Here is a 22405-nt window from a genome sequence, read left to right on the forward strand (position 1 = left end):
ACATAGAAAAGACAGTAAAAATACTACTGAAGTTTGTATATCCACCAGCTGTCTGAGAGGTACAACCAGAGACAAATGGCTCAAGCTATCTAGCCATTGGAAAGCATTTGGAAAAGGAAAACAATATCAGATCTGCTCAAGAATTAGTTATTACAGAAACATCTACACTGAATTCTGGCAGTTTTATCCTACCCTGAATTGGATGTTGAATGTGGCTAGTCACACAATGGTAGAAGGACAGCACGCAGGCTGAACTAACTGCTGAAGCCTTTATTACATTTTCAGGCAGACTTTGGAGCATGAGCAGTTTCTGCGCTGCCATGCCTTTGCATCTACCAATAACCAACAATGGTAGGCTAAAATTAGGAACAATATTTTACATATGCACCATATGATGTTCCCTGAGGGTCAGGGAGCCCTAACCCTCCCTTCCAATGCAAACAGGAGGTTTGAGAACAAAAGGTTCATCACCAAATCTCAGCAAATCACAAAACTTAGATGGTAAGTCAGTGATTCTTGCCTGAAAGTCATCAGCAATGGCATGGGCAGCTCACGCTGCTGAGATACAAACACTGAGCAAAAGCGATGGGAAAAGCTAGGGTCCTAGAATATAAAGGCATTTAATGAAAATAAGGCATTTTAATCTAAAATGAGCCCTCTTTCTCCTTAGACGTAAGTATTTTTGCCCCTGTGTTATCCATAATTGCTGGAGAGGAATGATCACCTACGTAGTCAGATGTTCCTACAATCAGTGGGTAGATAATTGTGCTTGTGTTTAGGGAAGGAAGGTGCTAATTTTTCTGAACAGTAAATAGACAACATTACCTAACTATTATTTGTTATTAGGCAGCTTTTATAAAATGGAGCTGTTAACATCATTTCTCTACTATTATCAAGAGCTGATAGCTCTTCTTTCGTTAAGACTGCAATCAGACCTTTAATGAATTCTACTCCAAACTTCCATTTTATTTTGGCTGGAAAAATTGTTTCAGACAGAAAAGTAACTACGTTTCTTTCAGAGACTGAGGAGAATTTTCCTACACATTTTATTTTTAATGCCATTATTTAATGAGTTCCAACAATTTTTCCTTTAAAAAAAAAAAAAATTTGACATCATTTATTTCTGTATTTCTTCTGGGTAAAATTGGCTTTTCAGTGCTCATTCAAATGTTCTATGCAGCTGAATATTCATTAGAATTCAGAAACTAACTACATTTGTAAAAAAAACCTAAGCATGCATGGTTTAGTGGGACATGTCTCTGCCCATGGCAGGGGAGTTGGAACTAGATGGTCTTAAGGTCCTTTCCAACCCTAACTATCTATGATTCTATGTTTTTAAATGATTGCAATTATTTCACTGTTCCAAGATGTGCAAAACCATATTCATTTTTTATGATAGCTTTCAGTTCCTAGGAAGAACATATGGAACCTTCCATATATTGACATTTGAAACTTTTTTGGGTTAAATGGCAAAAAATGATTTTTTGGCTAAAATTACAGACTTTGAATATCAGCTTTACAGTTGTGCGTGACTCTTTTCTGCCCAGTTTAAAAATCAGTGTGGAATGCAGAAAATGCTGTTTTTGCATTTCAGGCCACTAAAAACATGCTGAATATTGAGCTACTGAAACCATTAATAAAAAGGAAATAGTAGAGTTGAAAACTATTCCTTATACTGAAGTCTAAATCTTTTCAGGACAGTTTTGACTCTGCCTGTCCTCCAATACTCCCACAAAATATTGATCCAAAACAAAATTACAGTTGTCTTCGGGTATTGAATTTTTGAAGCAAATATTCATGTTATCCAAAAAGATCATGCCTTAAAATAGGCAGCTTTAACATAGAAGTCAGAGAAATATTTTGGCCACAGTCTCACTGTAGAGGAAAAAGACATTTTCAAAGACATAATAAATTCTTTTTTCCTTACACTCCCTTAAATCACATGCCCTTAAAAAATACTACTGCCTTTCCTCTTGAGCTGTTTGATCTGTATCATGATATAGCAATGCTTTAGGGCATTTCCTATTTGACAAAACTAACTGCTCTCTTCTAAAAATCCTGTTTCAGCATGACAGAATAAAGAGACTCAAAATCCATTATTTTAAGTCATTGACATTATTTTTCTCCCACACATTGCCTGGCTGAAACTCTGAACACCAGCAATACCCACAGGCCCAGCTTCATGGAAGCTGCTGAAGCTCTGAGGTTTGTTTTACCTTCAGCTGAAAAATTACTCCCATGGAGAATTAAACCAAGAAGAAATAGAATATAACTCGGGCATAGCTTTTGTTAGGGCACAGTATATATGCCAGCAATGCTGTTGGAAAGAAAGTTAAGCGCAAGTATCTCCAAGCACCCTGAAGTCCCTCTTTCACTTATGCTTCTGTTACAATGGATTTGCCTGAAACATGAAGATATGGCCAAGTTTTATAAACCAAAAAGCACATAGGCCTGCAAAATGCCCTGCTGCCCTTGGAGGACAGATACAAAGATCAGTGTGAACAAGGAAACTACACCATGCAACTGTTTTGAAAGCACAAGTCAGACAACATTGTGGCCACCACTTCTAGCTGCTCCTAGATAATCCAAGCCCTGGCCTTTCTGACAGCTACATGGCAAACTGCAGTGTTAAGAGTTCCCATTCATCATACTGGTGTAACTCAGTTTCAGAAATAGCTCTGGAATTTCTGATCCTTCTTCACCCATCGGCAACAGGTCGTGGTATTAAAATACAGGCCATAGCAGAAAACACTTACATGTAAGCCAGGCCTTAGAAACTTAAACCTCTTTACAAATTGCTTCACAACATTCCTGTCAGCAGAAAGGTATGTTTTATAGTAGGGGAAATTAAACACCCGAGAGGTGAAAGGACATGTTCAAAGAAAGGTTTACAAGCATAAACCCCAGATCTGATGATGGTCATACGAACACACCACATGATCACACTTTTCTTCCCTGCATATAAAGCTCTTTCAAATCCAAAAGGCTTTCTGCTCCCTTTTTACTGAGGGTCAGTACTTGGAAAATACTTTTGTCATTTCTCTCAGGGATGGTCTACGTGAAATGAAATGCAGTGCAATGAAAGATGCACCGTTAACCTGACTTATATAGGTGATGCCTCCAGCACAAGCTGAACACATCAGTGCTAGGTTTAGAGGGTGCCCAGAGCAGCCATCCTGCACCTGTAGTCCAGCCAACACAGCTTTGAGGACTGCCTGTGCTGCTACTGCTCACACAGATGCACCAGATCCATGGCAAGGTGCTCAGCTCAGATACTGCCAGCGGGCTGTAAAACATACTTAGCAGTCAAGGATGTGCCCAAATGGTGTAACAGTGAACCATACCTGAACTCATGGGGTTAAGGCTGGCTTTAAAACAAGGAGCTGCAGAACCAAGGAGCTGCAGAACCAAAACGGCTCAGCACTGTACCCATACAAGTAAGATCATAACTCCAATCACAACTGGTAAAGGTTTATTCCTTATTGCAAAAGCTACTGTTACACAGGTGGCATGACACCACCCAGCTCGTATCTCTCAGCACTTCTGTCTAATACATGGTACTGACCTAACCCTGACTAAGCACTGTGTTATCATGGTTATATTGCTAACAACGACCTCAGTGTTGGGCACCTTAGCTGCTTAGAAGAGCTTTAATCACAACTTGCTTTTATGTACAGAACATGAATTATCCTGGTTGTTTAAGAGAGAAAAATATGGAGCACACAACAGCAAAGAAAAGCTAAATATGTGATAAATCAATAATAAGTTAACAAACATGACTTAGTCATCTCCTGTGACCTTTACAAACATCAGTCAATCCTCTCACACAATGAAGTTCAAAAGGAAAAATACTCGTACTCACAAATTCTCTCATAATTTTTTTCTCAAGAACGAAGAAGAGAAAACTGAGGCAGAGGGGTTAAATAACTCCTCAATGTTATAAAATAAAATACAGTCCAAGCTTAAACTGGAGTTCATGAATTTCTTTCCTGTGAAGCTACAGGACACTCCCTGCACAGGCAAGACATCTTACAAATTTCTGAACTGACAAATCTTGTTAAGATTTGACAACACCTTAATCCATGGGCTCCTGTCTGAAGAAAAGTATTAACCTATGATTATATCTGTATTTGGCTTTGGATGCTTGACTGCTGCAGCATTGAAACCTTCCCATAGAACCAGAAATCACTGGCATCATCAAGGCACTGCTACTCTTCCAACATAGTCACTCTATGTAGCCTCTGGAAATTTCATGTCCAATTTGAAAATTTCAAGTAATTAATAAAGCTGGCTGGACTACAGCAATCAAAACCTGGATGCATTGGAAGCTCTGGAATATCTTTAGATCAAAGGTGGAAAGCTAGGTATAGCTAAAACGGGATGGGGAGGGAGGAATAGGTACAGAAGACCTTCAGACCATGTTGGGTTAACATAAAAAATATATATATATATTAGGAATTAGTATAGGATATATAAGGAATGGAAAATTAGATAAACTAGCAAAGAAAGCTGTATCTTAAGGTGAAGAAATACAGAGTACCTGGCAAGGAAACAAAGTGAGAGCTGCCCAAAATCAAGCTGATCTATGTTTTGTAAATTAGATAATACAACAGTGAGTCAGAGGTTGGCAAAATTGTCATTAGACTTGTTTCACTCTTTACCTAACCATCAGTTAACTATATCTTTTGGAGATGATGGACAATATTTGTCTTTTCATGCTGCTTTAGCTTGATCTTCTACTGTATGTCCATTGAGCAACCAGCTCTATCTGCATTTTCCCTCACACTGAGGTCAGCAGCAATACTAGCAAGCAAAAGTGAAAAAATTCCCCTTTGTTTCTTCCTCATATTTACATTGAATCATTAGTTGAGACTTGCATCAGTTTCAAAAACTAAGGATAATTTTTAAAGTCTTGATAGCTATTTTGTTGGAATATTTAAGGATAATCCAGAGGGGATCACAATAAAAACTGCCAAGAATTTCCACAAAATCCTGTTTACAAATTTACAGTGTTTTTTTTTTTTTTAAACCAAAATCCTTCCAATTTGTCTTTGATTATTATTTGACAAAAGTGTAATATACTAAATTGTAAGGATGGCATAGAGTCATATTGCTCCCCCTCAGCCATCAAATAAAGGGATAACACATAGGTGATATCACCAAAACCTGCAAAAGTTATGTAGACATAAGTTTATTACAGTGACAACTCTTGCAGTGTGGAAGAAATTCCTCAATATGAATTTCTTACTTTACACATGCTCAAGACTTGACTCTCCTATTTCACCACACACATTTTCAACTAGTCTGAGGTCATTGCCATGATCCTTGTGGTATTTCTAGCCTGAAGCTCTCATACTAGCTTCCATTAGCTACTCCTTGCTGATAATCTGTCCTCCACATTCAGAAAATGTCTATAAATATCCTTAGCTATCTTAAAGCACCAAGAGAATAAAAAAGTAGATTTTGTAACGAAATAAAAACATTTACTTATTTTATATATCCAGAATAACCTGAAAATTTTTACTCAAGGTATTGTTTGAGAACAATTTCAGTAAGAACAGGAACTGTTTCATTTAGTCCAGTACTATTTCTTACTGCTATTTTGTCCTTTTCTGCTATTTACAGCAACTTGCTGTAATTCTGCAACAGATTTATTACCTAATGAGAAAAACACATGAAAAATTCAGTAATCACACCAGATTTCTACAAAAGCATATAAGAAATAAAGATTTTTAACTGTCACTCAAACACTAGCAGTTTTTTACAAACTTACACATTCAACTGGCTAAGAAGAAAAATCAAAACCAAAAGCAGAATAGACAATTGGCAAACTGGTATTTGTCCTATTTGACTGCAGATGAAGCCTGCGAAATAACCTATTGCCAAACCCCAGCTTTGTCCATATACCTAAGTCAGCAAGTCCATCACATGTAGACAGTTACTTCTATCATCTGAGTCTGAGGGAACATTTCAGTTTAACCTAGATCCCCAGATGGAAAACTGTTCTGGCAGGGTGGCTGTTGGACAGTAATTGCATAAAAACCCTTGTTCTTGCCAGAGTAGCCCAACTGACCAGCAAGATGACTTTTTCATATCCCTAACTGACAAAACAATGTCAGTAAATGTGGAAGAACACAAAAATCCTATGATCCTTTATGACAAAATATAAAAAAGACAACTGAACTGTTCAGTGAGATGAAGTAGAAATTTCATGAGCCAGAGCTGCTTTTCAGAGGCCCCATAGGCTCTGCCATGATGCACTTACTCTGGTTTCCTTTCACCAATTTACCTTGTTGTCAGACCCTAAGTCCTTTCTGCAAAGCTGTTCCAAAGCCAGTCTGTCCATGCTGAAGGCCTGAATTTGCCTCTGTGGAGCTTCATGAAGTTCCGGCTAACCCATTCATTCCCCTGGCTCACTGGGGTCCCAGTAAGTGGCCATCTAACCCTCCAGCATACTGAAAACTCTCCCAGTCTAGCATCAGACTTGCCTCTGCTGATGGTTCATTCAATCCCAACAGCCAGGTTGCTGATTTTAAAAATTACTGGCCCCTGAGGAAGAAAAACAGCTGAAAAGCAGCTGCCAGTTAGATTTCAAAGCATTAAGCCCTACTCACCTTGAAGGCTACTGGTATCAACCCTATGTGGCTACAAGGAGACTATGAGAGACATGCGAAATTGCCTTTACACCCACAGGTTGGCTATTTATCACAGAAGGTAAGTGGGCAGAAGCAATGCTCCAGAGTATCTGCCTTTTATGAAACACTTGAGTAGTTAAAAAATTATTCAGAAGGGCTTCCATCTTGAGAGTTGCTCAGACCATTGCCCCATTGTCTCAAGAGAGTGCCCTAATCAGCCCGCTGTCAACAAGTCTCTTGAGGCAATGATTAGTCTCTAATCCTGTTTAAATTCAGCAACTTCATAGCCAACAATGCAAAAGAGAGAGAGAGAGAAGGAAAACAAAAACAAGAGATGGCCTTAGTACTTTCGTCTGAGAACAGAAACCTGAACTCAGGCCCAGCATAGTAACTATGCATTAGGATCACTACGTAAATATATAAACAATACTGGAAGCAATAACTACATCCAAGAGCTGTCCTCAGAGACTTGTTGTCAGCACTGGCAGCAAATCCTACACTGTGCTGAGGGACAGGCTAGTACTATGCTTAGCCAAAATCTTGTGCTTCTTGCAATGCATGGAATTGTAATACACTTTTTAATTTGCATGTCCATGTGCAAATGGAAGGGTCTGGTGTTTGCGTGACTCACTATATGAGAGGTAGACCTAGAAATTTTACCTAATGTGAAAATTAGATCAAATTTGTCCAAGTGATGGCTCCTGTGCCAGATATGACCCATGGGACAACTTCATCTGGCCTCCTACCTTTCCTCTGAAGGGTAGTTTGGCCTGCATAAGCTATTTCAGCTGCCAAATCCCTCTTCCAGCTGACAACAAATGCTGAAAGCCCAAACTGCTGCTGTTAAATCAGGGTAAGTGGTGATAGAGCAGGACGAAGATATTGTACCTTCTATGTGGGCATGATTTGGGGTGGAGGAAAGCCACTGCCACCCTGATGTAGCTTTATTCAGTTTATCAATTTGGACCCTAATTACCTCTCCCTTTATCTTCACCACTTTTCCTTCTGGTTTGTCCATGTCACAAGGCCATGCAATATGAGTATTTTCTTAGGAGTGTATTACCCAATACAGTGAGGTCCTGGTTTTAGCGGAGGTCTTTTAGTATTACTGCAGTGCAAATAAATAGAAAGACTGCACTCAAAAACCATTTAACAGATACAGCAGTGACAGATACAGACTTGCATAGCTAATGGTTTTATTTAGTACACTGCACATCTACTCCAGTATCACTGCAATAGGCTCAGTGGATCCATGCTGATAAGGCCTGCTGCAGTGGAGTCAAATTCAGCACCAGTGTGACACAGCATCATATGCTGCTTACTGGCTTTTTTGTGGCAGACTGAACGTGCTTGTGCTGAGACAGTATATACTAAATAAGACCTTGCTTCCTGGAAGCATTTTTTTTTTCAAGTACACATAAGACATTCTCTTATATGAGGAAGAATCTGTTAAGTAAACAATAACCGAGTGCATGAGTGCTAGCCTGCTAAGGCCTGTCTTTCCCTCTTCCTGTCTTTCACAAACCATGTAGGAAAAATAAATGAAACAGAAAAAGACTCTCAGTGCTACGATATGTCAACATGATTGTTTACCTTCTTTTGCTCGTCTGATGCAAAATATTTCAGGTAAGAGTTGTGGGTTTTTTTCTTTCCAAGTCCAGAAACTTCAGCTGTAATTTAAAAATAATTCCTGGACAGTAAAATTCCTGGTACCTTAGTATATTATAATTTCCTAGGGTTTGTGTTTCAATTCAGTAATCGAAAATAGTTGTTTCAGGCTGTTTTTCCTATAGACCTGCCAGCCAATGTGAATGTATTTGACCATGACAGCAAATATTTACATGACGGTTTTGCAAGTTGGCTGCTTTGCATACACTGTAAAAAGACAAGATAGGGAAAATTTCTTTAAGATGACTGAATACATTAAAGCTGTACTCAGCCTTACTTGAAATGCAGTTCCCAGGGAGTTCCTCTCCCATGAATTAAACTGAAGATCCTGCTGACTTCATTAGGCTTGAATCATGCCCTAAGGAATCAGAGAGGGCAGTGCCACTGCTAAGAAATCACAGGCTTTTATTCTAAGTCTATGGCCATTTACACACCTGCCTGGTTTAACATCCATATTTTAATTTCCAGCTCATAAATAGTAAATAACAATTAATTACCACCAATATAACATATAAGCCTACCTTTAGCATTTATATTTTTCTGTGTAAGTCTTACAGTACATTGCATACATATGTATTGAGAGTTATTTCTACCACTGGGTGACTGCAACCAAGACACCATCCCTCTCTGCAATTTTTCCTATGTGCAAAATCGTTACTACAGCCTTTCTTTTTAACCTGCAAGAAATGCTACAGAAGTTCCAGGTGTTACCACTATATTCAGTAACTGCATTTCCATGGAAGGTGGCAACAAACTAATTTATCAGACACTAAAATCTGTGCCTGCTAAAACTTGGGGTTGGGGTGCTAACAAAAATACTCAGGATACTCCGTGATTGTTTAAGACTCTCCTCATGTCAGTCCTTAAACATTTATGCAATTTTACTTGTGCAAGTAAACCCTCCAAAGGCAAATCAAATGCAAATGTTGGCAGGAGCAGACATCTCTGCAGAGGCTTTTCCATGCCACTTAACTTAAGGCACAGGTTTACCAGCAAGGAGTGTTGTCATTCTCTGCTCCTTATCCATCTGGACTGGAGTGGCTGGGCATCCTGGCTGTGACACCCCAAGAAGGTGCTTGCTCCACTCAAGCCATAAAGTTCCCTCCTCCTCAATAACTTCTCAAACCCAAATCCTTGTGCATTTATGGAAATCCTTTCTTGTACCATATTCTACCTTAATCGAACCCAACATCAGGTACAGCCCGATCCTGTGGGAGCCCCTACAGCTGTTATTGCAATCAGAGCTTGTAATCGTACCCTGTCCTTCAGGCCTGTGGCTGATCACATCAACCGCCCTACCACAGAGGATGCCAGCCCCTGCTCTTAGAAAGGATCAGGCCCATCATTTGTATAGACGTGCCACATGAGAGACTGCAGGTGAAAACACCTGCCAGTCTTCATTTCATTATAGAGGTACCAGGGCAGTGACAGTAGCAAGCTGCAATGCAGGCACAGGTTGGCTGCCTTGCTGGGTGCTTGTCAGGTTCTGTTTCCTCCAGGCAAATTGCAAGCGAAGTTTGTAGAAAGCTTTTGAGCACTTTCCAGATTTCAGCTGATTCTCACTCTGACAGTTTTGGTAGATAATTTTTTTCCCACAGTTATCATGCTGGAAAACCTCCCAGCTTTCAAATAGATACTTTAAAATACATTTAATTTTCTCTTGCACAGTGAATTAATTTACTTTAATATCCCGCTTTGTCTACAGGCTGCAGATTGATGAGACAAGTGCTTATTTCTGATGGACCTCTTAGCCAGAAAAGACCTTCATTTTGAAAGCTGTAGCTGAAATTTCAAATGGCCCCACAACTGGAATTCTGTTTTCTGGGTAGACACATGAATACTCTGTCCCATTAGATTAGTCAGAATGCCATGTCGTATAAGATTAGACCTGACTGACAAACTATGATGTTGGGGTAGCCAAAATGCATTACCGCTGTTCCTTTTCAGACTCCACATTAAGTCAGAACACAATTTAAAACCAGACTGACTCATACATAGTTAGTAAAATAGGAACGTACAGAAGAAATAGAATTTAAAAAAGAAAACATCAGGTTTCTGAAACAATGACATTGAGATATTAAATGTAGGATTAATAAAAACGCACAAAAGTCAGTCATTTTCCTCACTGAAAATATGTTGGTTGAGAATCAAAACATTATTTGTATTTAAATTAGATTAAATTAAAAAATTAATAGAGCTGGAAAGGAAGGTGATTATATGCAGCTTGTTTATAACCATGTGAACACAAATATTTTCCTGACGCTTTAAAAACTGAAGTTATAAACAGTCTCCCGTTTCTTAAAAATAAACACTCCCCTTGTATTGCTGGAAGTAAAAACAATTCCAACAGAGCCACAGTCTGCAAAAAGTCTCAAAAGTAAGATTTCAGGACACTGCTCACGGTAGTGTTAGAACACACTGGCAGAACAGACTGAAAAGGACATTATTGTAAAAGAAATTCTTTGAAGATAATCGTTTAAAACTGAACTATTTTAGAATAATTTTTAGACTATATTCTAAAACAAACTATTTGCTATTAATAGTTCCTGGAACAACTTGAAAATGAGAGACTGCAGGGTGGTGACAACATGTTACCTCCTTTTTGGCTAGTATGAGGATCCCTTAAGCCACACACATAGCTGTGACCCCTCTTGCAGTACAGGGTAGAAAAGGCTTATTTTGCTCCAGTTTCGAATCTAAAAACTCTCAACTGAAGTGCTTCATATTACACAACTTCCTTTTTTTTTTTTTTCTTTTTTCTTTCCCCACTGCATTTTGCCTGTCCATGCTGGGATAAGCCAGGGTCTTGTCTCTAGCCTATGAAAGACAGGCTGAGATAAGGTGCCTTGGAGGGTCTTGAAATCCTGGCCATTAAATAAAATGGTACACCTTCATGCTACCATCCTCCATTAGGAGCTCAACAACACATTTCAGTATATGCAACAGACGCTTAAAAAAAGGGATTTAAGAGTGGACTACTTAACAGTAAGCTTCTGATCCTCCCATTCATCTCAGCAAAGATACTGAAAAAAGATGGGAAAAGTGCAAAGAAGGGCAACAATGATAATCAAATGTCCAGGATCAGTTCTAGATGAGGAACAAATGATTACAGCAGCACTTCTCAGCCTGGAGAAGAGATGACCTGAGGGAAATGACAGCCCTACAAAATCAGATATGGCCCAGGGGTAGCAGATAGCGATCAAATGTTTGCTGTCACGTCCAACACAATGACAAGGGGGCATAACTCAGAGCAGATAAGCCAAAACAAAACAAAGCAAGAGGAAAGTGATGGTTGAGCAATAAACCAACTGAAACTTGCTGTCAAAGTCACAGATGCACTGCTGTGAATGCAAAAAATTTACATAGGTTCAAAAGGAAACTGAAAAAATACCTGGAGGAGATGTCTCTTGATACTTACTATACAGGCAGAAACCATAACCAGAAAATCCCTAAGCTGAAGATAGCTTGAAGCTGGGAAAGTACCTGGGGAAAGGATCATAAGTACGTACCATATTTACCTTGCTCTTACTCTTGCCTAGACTAGCTGCTTATGGTTTCTCTTGGAGACAAAATACAGGACCAGGTGGCCTCTTGGTCTAATCTAGTATGGCCCTTCCTATGTTCCTGTTACCAGGTTTATTCCCAGCAATGAGCACTTAAGTGTTTTTCAGAAGCAGGGCTGTTGTATTCTCTTCAGCTGTACACACTGACAGAGAGAAAGCTGTTTCCAGTTCAGCTTTCAGGGGAGAAAACACTGCACAAAGCACTGGTGCGCAGCAGGTCACCCCCTCTTGATGCCAAAGAAAAGCTTCCTGAAAGCTGTTTATCAATTCTCAGCTCACATCCTAAGCAGAAGTTCAGAGCTAAGATACCCTACCTGGCCTGGGGTAATCCCTGGATGCCAGCTGAAACCCACATGGTGAGGCTGGACTGTGAATTGAACAAGGACCTGCAAAGGCCCAATCCACCTGATATCACATTGAAACAAATACATTTTTTCCAGGATGCTTCAAGTGAAGTAAGCTACTCTGAGGACACCCTAGCATACAGGCAGAGATGAATTCTCTCTGTGCATAGTAAACATGTATGTGCTAGCTGCTTGTTCTTAAAAACACCTCTGAAACAAAGAGCCTTGTCCAGGTTGGAGTCTTCAAAATTTCTCCCCAAAAAGCCTGACATACTGGTGACCCAACAGGCTTCGGGAGGGCAGCAGTGCCACTCCATGAGCTGACACAGGCAGGAATCTGCCCCTTGTCCCCAGCCCCACTGTGAGGGTAGCAGGACTCCTTCCAGCCCTGTTTTCTTCTCATTTGTTGTGTTTGTCAGATATCATAATACTCTTGACAGAAACTGTCTTAAATTGTTGAGGAATGAGTAAACCACTGTGACAAGCTTACAAGCATGGTATGATTTACATCCCAGCCTTCGGTTTATGTCACTCTGTATGTTAGAAGATGAATCTACAGGAAAGCAGCATTTCACTTTATTACCTCCAAGCAAAAACCTGCCTTCCTCAGCAATCTACATGCAACTTCTGGTACCTTCTCACAGCAGTTTAACTGCTCTCTGGTGTCTTTCCTCAAGAAAACAGCCTTTACTTGTACCATTCATCAGCTGAGAGCAGAGTCTCCAGGACAAAATCCACCATTATAAAAGGAGCTCTGGTTCACAGCCGGGCTTAATTCAACCCTGAGATATGGGAAGAACGCAGGAAGCAGAGCCATCCACCTGCACTGACATATCACTCGTGTCACCATGCAGATCGAAGGGCCTTGCCCTGAAGTAAAGGGCAACTCTGTCAGCATATCTATTCAAATCCTCTGCCTGGAAAGCTAGTGCCATGTAAATACCAAACCTTTTTGCTAAGGGCTGGATCTGTCAGGCACAATGTCTAGGTTTCTTCCAACTAGGTCTGGCTTTGAAGAGATGATAAAGTCAAAAAGGCTGTGTCTCCTGTCTGAAAATGAGTCTGAAATGTGCAATCTTGTATTAAGTTCACTGCCACATAGCATGCAGGCTTGGCAAAAAGTACTTGCAATATTGGGTGTTAACTATTAGTCAGCATTTCATATCGGAGTCTGCATCTTCCTCCTTGTCTACCATGTTCCCAGCACACTTTCCATCTTATGAAAATAATTTCACCATTCCCTCAAGTTACCCAGCAGCCCATACTGATCTCATTTCCAAACAACAACCTGACATTAGAAATAATGTCCTACCAAAGTCTTTATTTTTTTAACTGCAAACTATTTTAAACCTATTTTAAATGCACAAATGGAAAACATGGGCTAAGAGCAGAGAGGAAAAGGACTGAAGTAGGGCCTTACCCAGTGATCTTTCCTTGGTTTGGTTTGCCGACCGCACTACGGGAAGACTTGCTCGCGTGCGGCTGCCCCTTGAAAAGGGGGTTGGCGAATCACCTTCAGACATGGCCTCTAAGGAATCAACAGATGCTTCAGAGAGGTGCTCTGTCTGGTCACCCAAATTGGGCTGCGGGCTCTGGGATGGTTTGGGGCTTCTTGTCTGCAAAACAGAGTATTTGATTATTCGTCTACTGAGATCATAATATGGGGAGGGTGCAGAACACAAAGGAAGAAGTCCAAGCTTCTTAAAAAATGGGTAAGCTGAAGGTCACTTCTGTGTAGGTTATTTAGGAAAACAGTGTTCTTGGGTATTCTGCTACAGTTCTTATGGTTGCACATCCACATTGCAAATCCTGTTGCTAACAAGACCCTGAGGATAAGGCATGTGCTGAGGAGACATATGGTAATGTCATCCTTTGCTGCTCACACAACCATTATAGCGTAAGCATGTCCACACACACACACTCTTCTGTTGACAAGTCTACTAAGAAAAATCCTCTGAAGAGACCTGGTGGTGTAGTTGTGAGCTATCAATCTCTCTAATTCCACTGCTCCACCTATGAAAGGTACAGGTCATGCAGCAAAGCCAAAACAGCGATCCAACATTTCTAGCTGAAATCACAGTTATTTTACTTTTTGTTTCACCAGCATAAATCAGAAACATCTGCCATTCACTGACCAAGTTAACTGTGATTTTTACTGGGTAGTCATACTAGTGAATTGCTAAACACAGTATCTGGAAAAAAACAGCTGCCTCGGGAAGGAAGAGAAATGGTTTCATCCATGCACTTCTACTGACTCTCTATTGTAAGATCTGCCTAATAAAAACACACTCAACAGCAGATACAATGCCCTGAACATTTTTCTTATTAGCTGTAAGTGGCATTCTAAGTGCTTTCTACAAAGACGGGTACCTTTAAGAAGTATACTCAATAATATTTAGTGACCCACATCTTACTGTTACTTTGGAAGAATAATTTTCCACTCTCAAGGAAACTCTGTATCACAACAAACTGGGACAGACACCGTACAAGTAGAAATTCAAAGCAAAACAAGTTTGCTGTGTCCCAAAACCAATATGTGAATGTTATAAAGGCCCATAATCAGCACCAGGCACAAGATATCGTAAGACATATATACTTTCCTCTTCCCCATCATTTAAGGTCAGATGCTAGTATGTTAAAAATGCCCTGTATTGAAATAAACTTCAAGCTCTAGGTTTGAAGATGCTGTCAAGATCCAGAAAAGACTAAGCTTCTTTCTGGAAAGCCAAGATGACTTATCTTGCTGACATCTGGTAGCTTCAGTGGTTTTTCAAGTGAAAGGAGATGAGCTCATTTCAGCAATAGCATTCACTACATAATATTCCCTATGTGACCTTGACTGTATGAAGAACTTTAACTCTTATTAGATTTTAATTAGCTGACTATAGAGGCCTGTTGTTGCCAAGTTATGCTGTTGCGCACAAACTACAACAAATCAGAAATACCTCACAAGAAAATTCAATCTTCCAGAACTTTTCGCTTTTGAAATGCTAATTTTAAAATATTAGGTATTATCCAATGTCCCACAGTGAAATTGTTCAAGAGCATTGAATTTTTGCAGGACTTAAAGCTAGCAACATTTACTCTCAGCAAAGTAAAGTATGCTTTGAAGTGCCTTTGACATGGTCAGCATTTGTCTGCAGGTTGTAAATACAGGGACTTGTGCCTGAAAACTTACAGAGGAGACAAGTGACCTGCAAACACAGAGAAAGAATTTGATTAGTCAGTACTTCTTGATGCAACTTCTCAAAATGGTGTAGGGAACATCAGTGTTGAAGTATTTTATTTACACAGGCTTATAATGGAAGTATTACCAAACCATTGCAGCTTTGTATTTCTTTATACTGATTAATAACTTACCTGTATGTATCCATTAATAGGGAGCTAGATGGCACACAATTCTCCCTTTGTAGAAAACCATAACTAAACCGAGAAGAAAATGCAAAAAAAAAGCAACAAAACCAACCCTCAAAAGGTCTTTAACTTCAGGGTTTGCTGCGAAGTATACTGCTTTTGTTTCTGTAAGAAAAAAACTATTTATTATATGAATCAAGCTTACTTTGCTTTGCTTTTTCTTATTTTAGTTTCTGTCATTGGAATACCCAGATGTCATTTAAGACATGCAGTTGCATGTATATGGTTTACCAACATATATGAACAGCTGCGCACTTACACAGTAAGGGGATGCTTCATTACCAGAAGCAATGGACACAGCTTTAGCTGTGCAGTTGCCCAGTGTGTCTTGTCAATGCACAGATGCAGCCAACCTCAACAATATTGTGTTTCTTTGCTTGTCCCTGGGGCAATTTTTTAGGACCTAACACACAGCATCTCAGGTCCCCTGGATGATAATGCTGTAATTACTGTGACTAAATGTATTGGGTCTGCCTGAGATGGAGTTAGTTTTCCCATAGCAGCCCTCATAGTGCCTTGCTTTGTATTGGTTGCTAGAAAGGTGTTGATAACACACCAGTGTTCCACCATTACCCCCTCAACAGTAGGCTGGGGGTGGGAAAGATCTTGGGAAGGGACATAGCCAGGACAACTGACCCAAGCTGATGAAAGAGATATTCCATAACCTATGATGTCTGCTCAGCAATAAAAGCTAGAGGTGGGGCAGCTTTCGATACTATGTTTGTCTTCTGCAGCAACTGCTATGCATACTGAAGCCCTATTTCCTGGGAAGTGTCTGGGCATCACCTGCTGATGGGAAATAGACCATAAATACTTTGTTTTCCTTTGCTTTGGCACATGGCCTGCTTTTGCTTCATTAAACTGCCTTTGTCTTGACCCACAAGCTTTTTTTCATTGTATTTTCTAATTCCCACTGTTCTGCTGAGGAGGAGAGTGACAGAGGGGCTTGGTGGGTAATTGGTGTCCTGCCAAGGTCATCCCACCACACTAAAGAAGACCTCTTTTGGCAGCCTTCATTCCTTAATCCAAAAGCTGCAGCCCCAAAGGGCATACCAGAGCTGTCTGTGGCAAGACGAGGCACATCATGGATTCTGTTTAGACATGAACACCACTCCTCTTCCTGCCATACACCAGTGCAAATCCATAGTGGTTTCACTCTAGTAAGTGGAGTAATACGCATGTAAAACCAATGCAAACTATTAATGAGGTCCATCACATATACACACAATGTTTATGAAAGGCTTCAAGTTATTTGTCATGCTCAACTCCTCTAAACATTACATTTCAGAAATAATTCTGTATTTGGAACAGATTCTAAAATAATCCTCAAACACAGCATCAGTGGCTATTTGAGTAACTGAAATATATGAACACATTTTGATAGGAAAGAATTTTTATTATAGGCAGTGAACAGCAGGCTTGATGCTACATAATAATCAGGCGGATTCCTAGGCAGGACTTCTTGTGAAAACCAGGCCATGAAGGGAGGACACGCAGCATTTGTGGAGCTATAACCTACAAGGACTTGTAAAGATAACTGACAAATGCAGGGCCAAAACCTTCAGTATTATCCAACCCTTGTAATAATTATTCAGCATGTGGATTCCAACATCAAATAAGATAAATAAGACAGAAAGCAAATATATACTTAATAAGTCATACCATATATATTTTTCCATAGAATGTTCACAAACATATGCAAAAAATATTCAAAGCTTAAAATGGTATTTCAGGAAGTGTCTCTTTAAGTACTTTTCAGGAACTAGCACACAGTAGAAGCATTTACAAAGTAAAAATTCACCATTAGACCATGTTTCACCACCCATCAGAACCCAATGAGAATTACAGTGTAAACTGCGGTTACAAGAGTCAGGATTGCATAAATCAAAGGAAAGCAATGAACAGGACATGACTGTGCCTGAGTGACTTCCTTTTTAATGAATCTGCTAGCAAAGGGCAAAAGCCATAATACCTAGCAGGGAAGAAACCTCAAGACATGCCAACTAAGGAGAATCACTACCCAAAATTAAAACATTCGTAAATAGATACATGACACAGGCACACAAAGCCAAGGAAATACCATCACCTTCCAAGCCATACCTCTGGGATAAATGCCAGTAAACAGAAGAAGGTTCAGAACTAGGCAGCAGGACTCTCTTTTCCCTTGTGCCAGTACTAGTCAACTTCAAACAGCACAATTCCCTCAGTCAGCCATGGACTCTTCCCCTCCCATAGACTAGGAGACATCCCCTTGCATGTTTTCTTTGTGCAACAGGCTTATTTTTCAGCCAGCTGAGTAGATCTTAACTCCTTTAAGGACTTCTCTGATAAAAGATCTTGCCTATGGGTAAGTAGTTAAGCAGAAAGAAAAGGCCAAAATAAAGATGAACAATTCTGGTGAAAACTTACATATAAGTACATAGTGTTTTGACATTACTATTTTATTTAGGATTTACTATTTTATTTACAAGGATATCGATTCTTGTAATTTTGTCAGGGTATATAATTAAATATAAGGTAGCCATTACAGAAGATCCAGAGCTTCCCAACAACTCTTGGGATATGAACAAGAATTAAAACTGTGGTTAATCATGCCTCATGACTGATGTCTGTCTGTCAGTCTGTCAAAGTATGCATTTTTAATATATTTATTTATTTTACTGACTCTTTAAAAAACAATTAATGAGGTTTGCGCTGGCTCACATCTCAAGGTCCCTCTGGATGACATCCCTTCCCTCCAGTGCATTGACCACACAACACAGCTCAGTGTCATCAGCAAACTTGCTGAGGGTGCACTCAATCCCACTGTGCATGTCATCAACAAAGATGTTAAATGGTACCAGCCCCAGCACTGACCGCTAAGGAACACCAGTCGTCCCTCATTTCCACTTACATATCGAGCTGTTGACCACAACTCTGAGTGTGACCATCCAGCCAATTCCTTATGCCCCAAGTGGTCCACCCATCCAATCCCCACTAATCTTCCCTCTCTTTTGCTCTACCCGGTTTCATAGCTCCACTCTTTGTAACATCCTTCTATGCTCATTTCCAATTATTTTCCATACTAACCTACGTAACTGAAACCTTTTTTTCCTTCTTTTCCTGTTTAAAAATCTCTCCTGCTAATTTGCTTCACACATTTTCATAGACAAAAAAGAGCTAGAAAAAAATCCCATGACCTGAAGAAGGATTTAATTTCATCTCTTAATCAATTCACACTTTTTATTCCCTGTCTGCAGGAACTGCCTTTGCCTTTATCTTGACAGAAGCTTATCTCTTCAGGAGTAGAATCTTATCATACATCTTCGAAGTTGCTAGCACTGCTGGCAGTGTACAACTGGTAAACAAGACCATCAAAAACTAACAGTGCCAGTAAAATAACCCTTTCCAATCATGTGCTCTGAATAACATGCTTAGCATAGGAGAAAAAAACCACAACAAACAAACCACCTTTTGAGAATCTTCTTGACATTTCAAATATACAAGAAAATATAGAAGAAAATCTTAAAGAGAAGTGGAAACCTGCTTTTCTTGGCCTTCAAAGTAAACTATCTGTCCTGTGAGTTGTACTGAAGACAGCTACAGGATACGTGACAGACTGCAAATACGCACATGAGCAGGCTGGTTTTAATGTATAATGAGTTTATTAATTCTGATACTTTGTCACACACGAGCTCTTATTACTGCAATAACAATGTTGCTTCCTCACATTTGTGTCAGATCAAATTCTGGTTCTTTGAAGGAAGGATCTGCTTTTCCACAGGTTTTCCAAAGATCTTCCAAAGAGTCTTTGGGGTCCCATATTAACACAGCTACAGGGTTTTACTTGTCTGGACATGCTATTAGTGACGTATTGCTGCCACATTTTCTTACTTTTAAGCATTTATTGTAACAATGTTTTATTGTAAGAAGCATTTTCTCAGAAAAGAGAAATATGCCTATATAAAGTTCATATTACATCTGTGCAATGGATGCCTTTGGATACTCTGTCTCACTGGGGGAACTGGGGTGAGAAGATGATTCAGCAGCTGAAGGCAACATAAAACCATCTTTCCCAAGCAGCTCACTCTTGTCTTTGTGCTATTTCACCACTAGGAGATGCAAAAATCTATGGCATCTTCCTTTCAGACACCATCAGTTGGAAATGGTACCATGCCAGGAGCAGGCACATGCCAGCTTCTGTACTCTCAAGAGCTGAAGAGAGCAACTGCCCACCCGACAACGTGCAGACTCTGTAGGAGTTAGCTACGGTGTTCCTGGTGTGGGCTCCTGGGCTAGCGGTGTCTGGCTTTTTTTCCTGTATTTCAAACATGTTTCACTGTTTTCTGTTGAATCAATGACAACACATTACAAAGCTAGTGCTTGCTCACAAGTACGCTCAGTTTGGTGGCAATATTAATTTCTACAGTATGAGTGGGCAGAAGTCTTTCTTCCTTGATAAGGCAAGACACATTGCCTGAGCCACAGTTGTCCACCATCCCTAGTGCTTGGTGGGCAGCCAAGGTACCCCACTCGCCTGCAGCCTGTCTGACTTTGAGGCACATTCTGCATTGCATGCTGCCCAAGCTCTCCCTCGCCTGTGGTGCTACCAGCCTCCTCCTTCCACTGGCGGACCTGAGGAAAGCCTGAGCTCACCATACTCACCACAGGAGTAATGCAAGCAGAGCACAAATCCCAGAGCCCTCCCCAGGCCACCTGCAGCCCTGTAATTAAGCCAAGCTTTGAAGTCAGTGTACATGAACCTGAGGTACAGCCCCAGAGCAGATCTTTTCTTTCTCTGAGGAAGGAAGGAAACATACCCTGAAGAATTTTACCAAGGAAGGTAAAAGCAAGCCTTCCCCTACCCTCTCAGTGTGAATGAGAAGGAGGGGAAGATAACTCAGCCAGTGGCACCAGCTGCCACAGGAAGGTGCTGCATTAAAACCTGGTAGTGCTCAGGCACAGACATGCATTACCAGAGCCCATCGCTATGGTGGCGTTAAGATGCAACACTGGGTGTTTTACTCAGTTCTATGAATTTATCTGAAAGCAAAACTCCTCTCTGCTTATGACAGGATCTTTATCACTACCCTTCATATTCGCTGATGCTGATCCCAGTTTCTTTCACCTAGTGGAAAAAACATGTCTAATGATGTGTCAGAATTTATCTGCCATATTTTTAGGTTGGAATGATAGCCAAATCATCCTAAAAATCTGCACGTTTTCCCAGGAGCCTTGCTAGCTCCTGTTGGTGGCCAGCTGCAAGCTCCCAGCTGTGGCAAGCTGCCAAAACCCATTTCTTTTAATCCTGAGTGCTGTGAATCACCAAGCAGGCCATCCCCAGGCTGCCGACTCCTGCTCGCCCTTTGCAGGACTCAATCTTCAGCAGAATGATCCCCAGAGTTAGCAGAAAAAGTTTTCCATGGATCTCTGTTATAAATGACTGACATGAAGCAACATTTTTGAACTCTGGTTTCTAACTGCAGGCACCTAGATAAACTGTTTTTCAGGAAAGCTGTGTGTTTACAGGAAAGATATTCATTAGAAGCAATAAAAGCTGTAGGTTCTCAGCAGTTATACTGCTGGACCTCTTATTCAGACGTTAAATTGCAGGAACTTGCATTTGAAAATGTTGCCCTAAGGAACTCAGCAGCCCGTCTAAGAGCAGCTTAATTGGTCCAGACAAGTCCAGACTGAAATATGCAACATGCTGTGGCATCACTTTGGAATACATGAAGTACCAGAAAAACCCAAGCCATCCAAGTTAGAGTGTAAAAATATTTCTCAGCATGTTTCTGTCCAAATCCAAGGTTTTCTCTTTCTGAAAATGCCAGCCTTGGATTTTAGAATAGAAACTGAAGTAAAACAACAGACAAAACTAATAGCCACCACTGGTAAAAACTGAAAATCACACTTGAATGAAGGAAACCTTTAATTTTAAAATAAAAGCTTACAACTGTCTGCTTCATGCTAATGCTTTGTGATCCAAAGTACTTATTAGAACGTGATAGCCAAATTTAAAAAATGACTGATCACCTCCCTATGTTTGCACACAAATGCTTCTATGGCTCCATCAATTTTGATCACAGCAAAATTTGTTCTTTCACAGTCTCTGTCATATCCTTGCATCAGAGGTTCGGTTTATTATTACTTTGGTTAAATAAGTTATCCATAAATTCCAGCCTGGACATCAACATTTGTCTTAATTAAAATCTTATGGCAGTTTCAGTTGGAAGCTATTTCTCTTTTCCCTCCTAAAAATCCTACTGTGAAGCATACATGAGCCAGCATGACCCCTTGTTCCATCCGGGAGATGGCTGTGTTTCATCAGCAGCGGGTGAGGTAACTCCTACCTACAACAATCCCCCAAACCGTCATGAGAACTCTGCAGATTAAAAGGGATGATTTAAACAAAAACCGCCATTATGCTGATTAAAGGGGAAAGATCTTTACATGCTTAAAACCACATGCAAAAAAAGAGGGGGAGGGGGAAATAAATGTAAGTATATATATACCAGATGCCTAAGTGTACCTAGGGGATAGTGTGTTCAGATTCAAAAAAACGAAACAAACAAAAAAAAGATTATCTACCCATCCCTGTTCTCCCACACATGTCCCTAAGGAAAATAGGAGGAGTCTGTTTTTGTGGTGTCTGTTTCCCAAAGCAAAGGAAGGCAATGCAGCAGTCCTGGAAAAACCTGTTTTTCTGTTTCTACAAGCTAAGAAGGAGCTTACATACTAGAAGGAGTTAACATACTACTTTAAAAATAACCGAAAGAAACCAAATTGCCATCAACACGGA

General features: G+C 40.1%; 1 protein-coding gene across 17 annotated transcripts in view; it reads right to left on the reverse strand.

The window, feature by feature from the left end:
* The window catches only part of KIAA1217 (KIAA1217 ortholog), a 371859-nt gene that overhangs the window by 81500 nt on the left and 267954 nt on the right, over nt 1-22405 (reverse strand). For all 17 annotated transcript variants that reach the window (XR_009725177.1, XM_061351553.1, XM_061351543.1 and 14 more), the window contains one exon: nt 13631-13826. Coding sequence is in view for 16 of the 17 variants with exons in the window: in XM_061351553.1 (XP_061207537.1) it covers nt 13631-13826 (196 nt within the window). In the remaining variant the exon portion in view is untranslated. The remainder of the gene's footprint in view (nt 1-13630; nt 13827-22405) is intronic.

Source organism: Neopsephotus bourkii, unplaced genomic scaffold (assembly GCF_033783945.1).
Source record: "Neopsephotus bourkii isolate Nb327-2 ecotype Australia unplaced genomic scaffold, CSIRO-AGI_Nbou_v1 NB_53, whole genome shotgun sequence".
NCBI lineage: Eukaryota > Metazoa > Chordata > Aves > Psittaciformes > Psittacidae > Neopsephotus > Neopsephotus bourkii.